This window comes from Lissotriton vulgaris, chromosome 4_1 (genome assembly GCF_964263255.1).
Source record: "Lissotriton vulgaris chromosome 4_1, aLisVul1.2, whole genome shotgun sequence".
NCBI classification, from domain to species: domain Eukaryota; kingdom Metazoa; phylum Chordata; class Amphibia; order Caudata; family Salamandridae; genus Lissotriton; species Lissotriton vulgaris.
The window spans coordinates 1,077,525,288-1,077,538,701 of NC_141691.1; the positions used below are offsets into that span (position 1 = coordinate 1,077,525,288).

The window sequence follows — 13,414 nt, forward strand, 5'->3', positions numbered from 1 at the left end:
GGACCCAAAGTAGGGGTGGCTAGATCAATGCAAGGACTTATGGTCAAAGCAAAGGGGTGGTCCCTTTTCGTGATAAACATATACATCAACGTGCCAAAAGTAGATCCTAAAGCTTTAATAGCTGAGCTCACTACAATGCTTACGAGGGGTGGGCAGGACGCAGATTGTACTCTATTAGTAGGTGATTATAATTGTCATCTATGTCCTTACAGTGCCACAAAAAACTGTGGCATTTATAACTTAAGAGGGGACCCACCCCACACTTTGAGCACTCCATCATGGGTAACATGCTAAATCAATTAATGCACGATTGGGACTTGGGGTTTGCTAACGAATTATGTGACCCTTCTGTAGCTTTTCAGACAACCTTTTTTGGGCGAGGGTCAGGCACTGTAATTGATTACATCCTAGTGTCCAATAGGAATCAGGGCTATTTGGAGGAGTTTAACACGGAAGACCTGGCATTAAGCGACCACTTTCCGATTAGCACCACCATTTCTGTCGGGAAGACCGAGAGCCCTGTGTCAAGCATACCTAGTATTCTTCACGGTCACTCAGTGTCACTGGCAAGAAAGAATGGATATGCCATAAAATGGGCAAAAATCGATTCTACAAATTTCTTGAAGGATTTAGTCCAGAAAGAATTAAAACAATTCACGACCTGCCTAGAATTTAATATTAACCCTCAGTCAATTATAGAGGCTTATGGAACGATAACTGCCACTATAAATGATAAGTTAACAAAAAAACTAAAGATAGGGACAGTAAAGAGAGTACACGGCTGGTTTAACTCCGCCTGTTCCAAAGCCCATAAAGACCTGTTACAGGCATTAAAAGACAGTCCCTAAAGATACTAGTTTGATTAAGGATGCCAGGCGAGTATATAAAAAGACCCTACGCGATAGACAGGACGAACTGAAAAACCAGGCCTGGGAAGCCCTAGTAAAGGCAAGCGCCTTAAGGGATAATATCTCTTTCTGGAAAGAAATCAATGCCCCCTTCTTCTCCACGGACAGCAAGGCTGATTCAATGGAGATAGCCATAACGGAAGACGTCTGGGTTGATTACTTTACTTCCCTATATAAAAAAGACCTAATAACTATGACCCCAGAATATGATTTTAACAATAGGCAGGGGGAACAGGCAGTGATGCAAGATAGTTTCCCTTTAAATATAGTCATTACCCCCCCAGAGGTCGAGCTAGCAATTTCCCAGAGCGCTAACTTAAAGGCCCCCGGCCCAGATGGAGTTCCCATTGATTTATTTAAAGCAAATGTAGATCTTTGGGCTCCTCTATTAGCAAATGTAATAAACGCGTACAGCAAAATGGGTTTTCCTGACACATGGCACGAAGCCATAATAATTCCAATATTTAAAAAAGGGGATAGACAGGACCCAAAATGCTATCGCCCTATTTCTTTGCTAGATACCCTGATGAAAGTTGCAGGGAGAGTATTGCTAACTAAATTACAAACCTGGTGTAAGAGTAAAGGGATCCTATCGAAATTACAGTATGGTTTTAAAACTGGTGTAGGTACTGTAGAGCAGGGTTTAAATCTGGCCTTAATAACAAATAAATATATTGGAAGGAAAAAAGGGAATCTGTTCCTAACATTCGTCGACCTAACCTTGGCTTTTGATTGTTTAGACCATAGTGTGCTATGGAAAACCCTGGTTAAATTGGGGATAGATAAAAACATTCTATATTTTATACAGGAACTATATAGAGACGCAGGTGCCACGGTCAGATACGGCAAAAATGGTGAGCGAACTAAATAATTCCCTATAGCAAAGGGTGTTCGACAGGGCTGCATCCTTGCGCCATTCCTTTTTAATTTATACATTAACGAGATAGCAGACTTTTTAAATGATCTTGAAGTGGACTACCCCAAAATAAATGGCACCTCAGTACCTCTACTATTATATGCTGACGATGCCGTGATCATGGCTCGCACGCAGCTGGGTCTTCAGAAAGCGCTAACAGGATTCTCAACCTTCATGACCACGAGAGGCTTAAAAATAAACAAGGGAAAAACATTCACAATGTCATGCACATTGAGGAAAAATATACCAGATTGTAAAACCTTTGTTAACAACACTAAGATAGCTATGACCAAAACCTTTTCTTACCTAGGTATCATATTCAATAATAGGGGCACATGGTCAACAGCAATAACCTCCCGGAACCTGGCCTTTTCTCTCACGATAGGTGCTCTTAAACAATTTGCTAAAAGACTGGGTAGGAAACCTGTAGACATATTACTTAAGATATACGCAGCTAAATGTGTGTCCACCGCTGTATATGGGGCCGGCATTTGGGGACTAGCAGATTGTACACAAATTCAAACAGTAGAAAATGCTTTCTTGAGGTACTTATTATCAGTCCCCCGCTCCACGTCTACTACCATTTGCCACAATGAACTGGATAGAGTCCACATCACCGATCTGATAAAGATAGCGCCAGTGATGTTGTGGTTTAAGATCTGGACATGTGATGACACAGGGTTCAACAGGGAAGTTATCCAAGACTGTTTAAATCATTCCACTTCTAGTAAGCAGCCATGGTTAGCCTATGTGAAAAAGTTTTTGTTCTCCATTGGTAAATCAGATCTCTACCTAAATCCCACATCATGCTCACAAATAGCAAAAAAAGCTCTAAAAGTGGCATGCCTTGACTTACTGGAGGAAAGGAGATGGTACTTAGGCGGGCACAAGTCTACCATAGTAGCCCATCGTAGCATCCTACATGGTACAGGCCTTCACGCTTATCTAGCCCCAACCTATTCGTGTTATCACAGAATGCTCCTGACTCGAATGAGGACGGAGTCATTTTACAGGTTAATATCATTTCCGGCCCCGAATGATTGGTCTGCTAACTTGGAAAAATGCCCGTGTGATAACCTATCCAAACAGTCAAACTTACATTGCATTTTCTTTTGCAAGTATTACCAGTGGGGGAGAAAAAGATATCTGTTACCATTGTTAAAGACATGGGGTTTGAGAACCTGTAAAACTGCACTGGTCAGACTGTACATGATGCAAGATGAACTTACCATAGTGACAGCGATAACATTTTTGACCTTCACTGTAAAGTGTAGAGGGACCATGGGCAATGATTAGGACTTCATGGATAAAACAAAAATTGAAAAATCGTATTATATTGTACCTTATCACATCAGATAATACGTAATACAGGAGTCTGTATGGATTCCAAGAGTCTTTTAATGAACTTTAGAAATTTTTTATACATTTTAATGAACTTCATCTGTTCTGTCTTCATGATATGTATTTTTGTAAGAAGTTTTTTAATGAGAAAAGCTATTTAGTCTGCCTACGTTTGTATTTTGTATGCTTTTATGGTTTTTTGTCAAAATACCGAATAAAGCTATTTTTGAATTTGAATTTGAATTTGAGAAAACCACAAACCACATCTACCATCTCTTACAAAGGAACGTTACCATGCCACAATTGTGGCCACTGTAATAGTATAATTAAAGGAAATAACATACCACACCCTACACAAGGAACACCCATAAAACTTCAGGCAAATGCCACATGTGATACGACCAATGTGATTTACCTCCTCAAATGCCCTTGTGGCCTCCCATATGTAGGGAAAACAGAACGGAAGGTCAAAACAAGACTAACGGAGCTTCGTAGTAATATCCGGACAAAATTTTTTAAATCTTGTGTAGCTGCACACTACGTTCAAAATGCACACAATCCCAGTCAAATTAGTTTCTTGGTTTTGGAAGTCATCGAAAAATTGCCACACAGAGATAACAACAAATTTCTTCTTCAGCGCGAGCTGTATTGGATACACAGACTAAAAGCTCTTCAGCCTAAAGGGCTTAATGAAAGACTGGAATACAGTTGTCATCTATAATACTGACTCAGACTATTGAAAGCTTTTGCCTATGTCTATATGATAAACGAGACTTTCGCTTACTGTTCAATTGGATTTCTCTCTCTGCTGTACATTTATGTGTTTTCTTCTTATTTATTTTATCCTGCACATTGTTATTAGCTTACACAACTTTGTTGACCATTTTATTTGCCATCTTTATCTGCCTTCTTCTATTCTTACCTCAATTGTCACTGTGGTCTATTGTATATATTCTGCACGTATATCTTTGTTGTTTTCCCTGATATTCACATTTTTTATGCTCTAGACATATTCCCCTACTTAACTCAATGTTCTTCAGCTTATGCTTTTTGCGGGTAGTTTCACATTGCTTGAGTCCTGTCTTTATTTCTATGTTCGATTGGATTTCTCTCTCTGCTGTACATTTCTGTGTTTTCTTCTTATTTATTTTATCCTGCACATTGTTATTAGCTTACAAAACTTTTTTGACCATTTTATTTTCCATCTTTATCTGTCTTCTTCTATTCTTACCTCAATTGTCACTGTGGTCTATTGTATATATTCTGCACATATATCTTTGTTGTTTCCCCTGATATTCAATTTTTTTATGCTCTAGACATATTCCCCTACTTAACTCAATGTTCTTCAGCTTATGCTTTTTGCGGGTATTTTCACATTGCTTGAGTCCTGTCTTTATTTCTATGCTTCTCGATCTTTTCTTGTGTGTTTTCGACCTTTATTTTTTACATCTGATTATTTTCACCGCTACTGGTATTTTAATTTACATTTATTTTCATGCTCCCGCTGACCACCTTGTTTGAATCATTTTCATTTACTTTCACAACTCGTCTTGTCACATTGACACAGTCTTGTTTCTATTTTCATGTTGTATTGCACACGTGCATAACTAACAGCGTCTTCTGGGTTCGCTCATGGTTTCACACGCATTGAAGGACGTATGTTTCGTTTACTTACATAGAGCGGGTAAGCCTTGTCACTCATTATTTAGGCGTTTTGCCACAGCATCTTTTAAAATGCGTTCGCATGTTGATAGATTTTTTCTTTCATCACTATTTGGGTGTCGTTTTGAATTATCTTTGCTTACATCGTGCAACCCTAGTACTCGTACCTTATAACTGCATACACAATTCTTTGTGTGGGTTTATAGTTTTTATTCTAATCACACCGCTCGATTTTCGTACTGCATTTTTACGGTTTGCTGCTACACTAACCACGGGACATTCTTTTACTGTATTAACTTTCACTGACCTTTTTCATTCACACTTCAGGACTATTTCACTTCACTCAAGTCGAGCTGTATAACCTTGTCACAGATGATTGTCTAACTTTGCATTTTCACAGCTGGCCACGAACACTTTTTAGTTTGCTCCTAGTGCTATAACTTTTGCTATGCATTCCCCCCTTTGCTGACCAGGGATAGACCAATGTTTTTCTTTGCTATCTGTTTACAGACTCCCCCTGACGAAGTGCTATGCACGAAATGCATAGGGGACAAAGTCCACGCTTTGGTAAATGCTTAATTATGTTGGAACCTATATGATTGATACAAGTTCATCTAAGACCAATTAATCATATGATGGAATATGATGAAGATCTTACAAGAATATGCTATACAATAAAGCACTAATTCTTTGAATAATTTTTTGATCAAATTCATCTTCATCTTTGACTACCACAACCACGCGCTAAGTCGCTAGGAGTGTGCTCAGTGTTTGCCCTTACACGGAGTAGCATTTTGTATTTCTACTGCACCTCATGGACTAGGAGGTGATCTCCCTGAGCACCCTAAAATAGTTTACAACCATTTTCTGTTTGTTGAAAATGTTAATAACTAGAGAGTACAGCGGTATCTACATTTCTGTTGACAACCCTTAAATAAGCATGGGTGCACATGTGGCATGTATGTGCGCCACACTGCACTTTGAAAAAAGCAAAAAAATGAATTTTTTCAAGAAATCGCAAATTACCACCAACTTGAAGTTGGTGGTAATTTGTGATTCCTTAAGGCCAAAGTGCATTTTTTCTGTGCGTCTTACATTGAATTTACGGAATCGCAATTTGCGATTCCTTAAATGCAATCGCAAAATAGGGAATTGCACATTTAGCGAGGCAGTTTTTCATTAATACATACCACAAGCCCAATTGCGATCGCAAACGCTGACATTCTGTGAATTTTGGCGTTTGGAATAGCAATTTGGAATGATACATATGGCCCTTTATGAGTTCCTTCATGTGAGAAGCTTTGAAGCATTACAAAGCACTTTATTGCCTTTTTGCACAGTTCTCAGATATTCGATGCCCATCGAAAGTGATTATTGCATAATATTCCTTTAATGCTTTTCTGCTGAGAATCTGTTAATGGCGAAAGGCTCTATATAGGCATCATTTGCTTGGACCTGTGCGTTACTATATTTTATGGACTCTGGCTCTTCCTGACTTAGCACTTTAATAGCTTCCTTCTGATGAAGCCGGGATCATTAGGTCGCATTTTATTGCTCTTTTCCAAAGCACTCTGATATTCAGTGGCACTTTATTGGAGGTTATCACAGAGTATTTTTTATTATTTTTCTACATAAATATGTATACTCTAAAAGGAGCTTAAAAGCATATTTTGCTTGTCTTACTGAACTATCAAATGGTATGGAAATTAGGCGCATTTAATAAGCGGGTCCCCTGTTCAGAAAGTAAACTGTTATTAGGTTGAATTAGGTGTCAGCTAGCAAACTGTTATTGTCATATTAAAAAATTGAAAAATAACAGTTTGACAATTTGTAATCTCTGTAATATCAAAGAAGATGTAGGTTGCTCCTTTATCGGTAATAAGGGAATGTTTAGCCTGTAATGTCATGAGCAACCTGAATAAACTGAAACATTTCTAGACATTTCTAGACATAAATCATTGCAGTCATAATTTCACAATGAAACATAGGTTATTTACTTATGAAAAAGAAGCAGGATAATAGTTTAAAATCATTTACAAACTGGTGCACTTTAAATGTATTCTTTAGTTTTCTATTTGTTGAAGATTTCACTTATACATTGTTAGGTGCAGCATTTCCCGCCTACCTCCTAAGTAACTATCTCAACTTCATTAAATCCCGTGAATGTGTGTGTTCACTACACTAACCTGCAACGGCGAGGGCATGGCAAAAATGAAGGGAGAAATTGCCCATTCCCTTTAAAAGTCAGGTTCTGTTTTTTGCCGATGTATATAGAGCAAACTCGACCCGGAGGTATAGGAGCGCTTACCTCCTTCCCCTGCTTCAAAAGGGACCTGAAACGAATTATCCTCAAGAAATACCATATCGTCCTAGTCATCGATCCAAGACTCCAATAACCTAGTTGACTCCCTGCTTATTTGTCCATCATGGATAAGTGGAGATTGGACTGTTTTCAATCCTCGTGAGCTCCCCCTCTATCCTTCACTGCATGCCAAATTATAATGTGTTGCTTATATCCTCATGCACCGGTATGGGCTGTTATGCAATGTACGACTACTTATAATGTTCGGCTTTTATCTGTATGTATACCTCTGTCATGCTATGTTATGCACCTATGTATGTAAAGCGCTCTGATACCCCCGGGTCTAGCTAACGCTATTTAAACGTATAAAATACAATAAAATAAATAAATACCTGAGGTCCAGTTACATAACACAAGGACACATTCATTTTTGGTAGGCACGGAGAGATGACATGATGTGCCCAGAATCACAGGATATTGAGCCGACGCCGAACCGGGTTACTTATCTCCAAGGTCGGCAGCTTGGTCGTTTTCCACATCTCCCCCCACCCCCTCTCTTCCTCTGATGTCACTCAACATGAGATCGTTGTTCATAGACTGTTCTAATGAATACGTCTATTGTTTTCTTAAGCACTTTCCCTAGTGACCAAGTCAACCAACCTAGGCATCAAGGCTAATGGTCTCCCCTCTCACTCTGACTTTCAAGTATGGGGGTTATCTAACTCTTTCAAACACCTGCGTTTTTCACTCCAACAATGTATACTTAAGTGTGATGTATTTGCTTATATATTTTTTTGCATCCTCATGTCCTACGATGTAGTCAACATTTTTTTTTCCTTTGTGTATGTAAAGCGCTCCGATACCACGGGTCTAGCAAGTGCTATATAAAACTTTATAAATAAAAAAATAAATCCTTGCTCTGAACAGGAACATAGTCTCAAGAGAATTCTATTCATTTCGTCACTGCAGGCAGAAATGAGATGAATACATATGGTGCTGACTGGGGGCTCCGAGGCTATGCTCGAAAAGTAATTTTGCGGGCTGGCTCTAATTTTTACTCTGTACATTACCAGATTGACAAAACGACTGGTAGTGAAGAACTGAGTGATTGTGTACCCGTCTCCAGTCTAGGCCGTGACGACAATCCTCGCCGGAAACCGTCCCTCCCCCCGTCTCCCCCCGCCTCCCCGACCGCTGAAAACAAGATGGAGAAGAGACTGAGCTTCTGAAGCGCTGCAATATCTTCACCCCTCTGTTCTTCCCGTTTTTGACCAGAAATCCTGGCGAGTGAATCTCGGAGTAAAGCTGGGCTTCAGTCGCGACAATGAGTGGCACTAGCAGCGCGGTGGAGCCCCCCGAGGAGACAGCAAAGGAGTCCGCTGATGTAGCGGCCTTTTACCGGTCAGGTGAGAGCGGCGCGCCCGAAATTCCGTATAGTCACTCACAAATGGAAGCTGCAGCGCGACCTAGGTCATCGTGTGTGATTTACTGTCTTTGTTACCCATTTAGTTTAATTGCAGGTTGTGCTGCTTTGAGGTAGGGCATTTGGCACAGATGGAGTCCCGCTTGTTACCTAGATGTGTTTATTTTCTCGTCTCACCCATGGTGTTGGTGTCTGCACTTTGCAAAGGCAGCGGGTTCCAGTGGTCTGCGAGGCGACGTGCACCTTTTTTGTTTTGATTCCAATGGGCGTTCCCTTTTGCTTACTGTGGTCCTTGGTAATGGTCTCGGTCACTCACGAATGCGATGGATCAATCGTCCACCCACCATAGGTTCTTGGTGTGGCAGTGAAATCTCAAGGAATCAAAAAACGAGAAGCGTATACAATCTCGGCGCACCGTAGGAATTACGTCAGGATGACACCAAGAAACGCTTTTTGTGACTGTAGTTACAATTGCGCCTTGTATATTCATTCACCCACTCTCTGCTTTTGTTACACGGATTCATCATACTTTGACACGGCGCCTGGTGTGGGTGTTTTTTGCAGCGTATAGATGGAGAGGGCTATTTCAATCCGCCGCCGGTATTTGTGATTATCTGTGGATACATTGTTGCAAATAACCAGCCTGCTTGTCACACTAGAATCGAGAGGCGTTAGTTTATTAACTAGCCTTGCGCTGACCAACCAAGTCAGCGCAAGGCTATATCTTCTTGGTGTGCTTTTTATGAACTTATTTACAGACCGACTCTTTGTAATTGAAGTGTTTCTTAACGATTGCCTGTGTATCGTGAGTAGTGGTAGCGCATAACTATTTGAGTAACCATTATCACCATTATGATCTGACTGCTGAAACTTGTTTTGAGAATAGCGTAATAGTTCATAGAACCGCATTAAAGAACCGAGTACTGTCACCTCTCTTGTGTTTTTCGAGTAGCAAACTGCAGTGCAGGAATTTTTGTTGAACTTGTTTTATTTTGTGCCAACATGGGCTCATGCCCCGGTTACTTACCGGTAATCTTCATTACTCCGAGTATAGTCTTCCTCGCCACATGACTAACAAAGTGAGCTTCAGCTGCACACCAGAACCCTCCAAAGCAAAAAAAGTCAACCTCCCATCCCTTCTCAATATGGCCGACCCATTACACCCTGACCTCTATAAGAAGCGGGTCGGCCCAACCCATCAGCCTGAAACTACCAAGCATAAACATGAAGCCGATAGCCAGACAGAGAGGGAGGGATGGGAACTCATGTGGCGAGGAAGACTATACTCGGAGTAATGAAGATTACCGGTAAGTAACCGGGGCATTCCCTCCTTGTAAGTCTTCCTTGCCACATGATTTACAAAGTGAGCGCATACCAAAGCCAAGCGACTTCATGGAAACTCACAAAAAACAACGGACCAGAATGGGATGCCCATGAAAGAGAAGTGTGGCTCAATGATTAGAGCGGCAGACCCTGATGCAGAGGTCTAGTCGGGACCAGGGTTCAATTCCCCGCCTCGGCGGGTCTTGGGCTCAAAATTCCACGGACCTGCTAATTCTCGCCTCAGTGCCTATTCCAATCATGGAGTCCCACTCTGCAACTCTGGGCAATAGCTTACTTAATCTCCACAACGGCCCCCACAACGCTAAGGATGCCTGGCCTCCACCTTGGGGGTGCCCAGGAGTGGACGCCTCACAGGGAAAGCCAGGATGGGTTCCACAGCTGTATTCGTACAAGCGCCTTGAGACCCTTGCGGGTGAGTAGTGCGCTATACAAGTATCAATTTACAATTTTTTACAGTTTACAAAGCCAAACGACCAGATGAGTGGAAGGACCACCCAAGAGAGGCATCCACGAGCAGGAAAAAACCAGCCCGGGACAGAGAGACACCAGGAGGGCCCAAAACCCGGACCCCCGAGACACGTAGGGCCCCCAGAAAATCTGCCCAAACCAAAAACTGAGGGAGGACAGAGAAGGCACGGAATCCGACTGCACGGAGCCAAAAGCAACAGCAAACAGGTCCCAGAACAGAAAGCATCAATCCGATCCAAACACAGATAGAGGAACCAAAGAAACAGAGGGCATCCCTACCACAGCGACCCAACAAAAATCCACAGCAGAAAAGAGAAGCAGTCCGACAGAAACACAGAAAAACCGCACCATGGACCACCAACCGCGAGAGAGCCGAAATCACCAGATGAACGGGGCAGTGGAACCAGATGCAAACAGACTGTCAGGAGCCGCAAGAACGGAAAGGGGTGCAAAAGAAACCCAGCACGCCAACCGAACAACCAAAAAAACAAAAGGCACTACAACCTCACCCACAAGGATAGAAACTGGTGGGACACGAATCCCAGTAGCACAAAAGACCCCCGGGAAGGGAGCACGACACCAAGGGGAGAACCCAGGCAGGCACAAGGCAAAACAGACCCAGGAAGGTGCAGGAAATGACTCTGAAGAGACCCGCCACAAAAGGAACCCAACCGGCCAACAGCGAAAAGCCCAGAAGGAGGCCCACGGAGCCCGAAGAGACCAGGCCCAAGGCCAAGCCACTAGAAAGGAAGCGAACGCCCACCAGAGGCCACCATGCAGAAGAACGCACATAGAGCCCGGTAGGGAGGGGAACACAGCATGGAGGAGCGAGACCGCCCTGCACAGGGACTAAGCAAACCGCCCCAGTACCGTCCCACAAGAAGGAAGCGAGCAGCCAAAGCGAGCACCCAGGCGTCCACACAGCTAGCCAACCTCCAAGCCCGACCCAGCCGAACACAGAAGAACTGACAGGAACAAAGGCACACAAGGAGGAAACAGCCACAGGCAGAAACATACCAAATGAGAGAAGGACAGAAGAGCCGGGCGAAAAAGAGCCCGAGCCACGTCAACACTCCCAGGGAGCAACCCGAGCCAGCAGGCTCCAGGACCCCAAAACCAGGGACAAAGAAGAGGAGTAAACCAAATCCACACTGGAAGCGCAGGGCCCTTCCAGTCGGAGGAGAACCGGGAATACCAGCACCCCCGGACAACCAAAAGCACCAGGCGGAAACAAAAACCACCAAGGGAAATTCAGAATGCAGGGGCAAGACACAAAACCCGCGCCCACAGATGCAGAACACGGACTATGAGCAACAGCTCCCAAGACCACCAACCGTAGCAGCAGACGCCAATGGATAACTACCCAGGCGAGCACCACCAACAGGACAAAAGCCTAGGGCAGGCCAAACAAGCCCAGAACCCCTGGAAGAAAAGGGACCATAGGAAAGCGCAAAGCCGGGAGCCTGAAAAGCCAACACTGGGGAAACAAACCAGAATAAAAATGACCCAGGCAAGGACAGCACCCTCATGCTAAAAAATCAGGGGCGAACGCCGCAAACCCCCCGGAACACGAGGAAGGGGAGAAAACGCCCTGTAGAGCAACAAGAAGCCCCCGCAGGGCTGGGGCAAATCCCAGACAAGCCAAGGAACGGCCGGCAGAAGGCAGACCAACCGACCCAGCATCACCGGGAACCTTTCGCACGTCCCAAGGGATGGCAAAGGCCGCCGACACCCGAGAAGGGGAACCCAAAACAGAAAGGCCACAGGCCAAAAGCAAAGCGTCCGAAGCCGCGGAGCTACAAAACATGAGCCACACAGGAGACGTAGCCTACAGGACCTGGTAGTCCCAGGTGGACACCCCTCAAGGTGCCAACCATACCAGACCCTGCCTAACGTCGCAGACCAGACGAGATCCGATGCCTATAGGGCAGAACGGCCAGAGGGCCCTGGAAGACCATGGGTGGGAAGCAAGAGGATAAATCCATATGCCAAGGCGCAGCTCCCCAACACTGTGGCAGCCAACCACACCTTTTGTGCACAAAGATACCTGAGAGGGTGCCACAGAGAGGAAGGAAGGGGACACCCGACCACCACACCAGAGTATCTGAATGCAATCCAGTCAACAAAGGATGAACACCCCTGCCACAATCAGAATCCCCACATAACCAGCGGATGAACGGAACCTGAGGGACAAGGAGACCGCCGGGATAGCCGACGGCACCCTCAAGGGAACCGAGGAAGGCACTGGCAAGATACAAGCACTTGTCCTGATGGAGCTACTAGAGGCACACAACATACCATCGTGCAACAGCCCCATGGAAGCCCAGAGGACCAATAGGCCGAAGCCACATGAGTCCCACCAACCATGTGAACCAGCCGGGACCAGAAAACAAGCGAGGCAGGAGGCAGACCCAGGGGAAGCGCCCGGCACCAGAAAACACGCCCTCATCCCGAAACAGGCCGACACCAAGATCGGAAGAGGGACAGGCCACAGGTCGAACACAGTAGAACAGAGCCACCAGAGTCGAAAACAAGCAACAGCGCCACAGCAAGCACAGGCCACTTGCCACAGAAAAAGGCAAGAGCCGAATTACCCGACCAGACACAGCAGACGCCACCAAAAGCAGGAGCCAGACCCACTGGGAACCGTCCCCTAGCAAGTGAGTCCCACAACTGACAACAGGATGGTGGCAAGGCAGGAGGCAGGAACCATGATCCTGAGACAGAAAGCACCCAGGACGCGAGGAGAAGCAATAGACAGCCCCCCAACAGAGCCCCAACGCCAGGAGCCGAGGATAAGTATGCCTGCCGAGCCAGGGAACAGGCCCGGTGGCCACACAGCCAAGAGCGAGCCCCCTCAACCAGAGGGAGGGAATGCCGCAGCTAAGACCCGGACAGCGCAGAGCATGGCCAGGCACCGAGGAAAAGCCTGCAGATTGACTACTGGCGGCACACCAACCACCCAATAGAACTGAGTCAGGCAGGAGACACCCGACCTGTCCATCAAAAAAGCAAAACAATAGATATCTCCAGTGTAAAATTGCATGCAC

The 13,414-nt window shown here is 44.5% G+C and overlaps 1 protein-coding gene across 1 annotated transcript in view; it reads left to right on the forward strand.

The window, feature by feature from the left end:
* Nucleotides 1-8,221: 8,221 nt before the first annotated feature.
* Nucleotides 8,222-13,414, forward strand: part of TRIO (trio Rho guanine nucleotide exchange factor) — a 5,246,815-nt gene continuing 5,241,622 nt past the window's right edge. Inside the window, exon 1 of the mRNA XM_086965300.1 lies at nucleotides 8,222-8,535. Coding sequence (XP_086821426.1) covers nucleotides 8,454-8,535 — 82 coding nt within the window. The 5' untranslated portion in view covers nucleotides 8,222-8,453. The remainder of the gene's footprint in view (nucleotides 8,536-13,414) is intronic.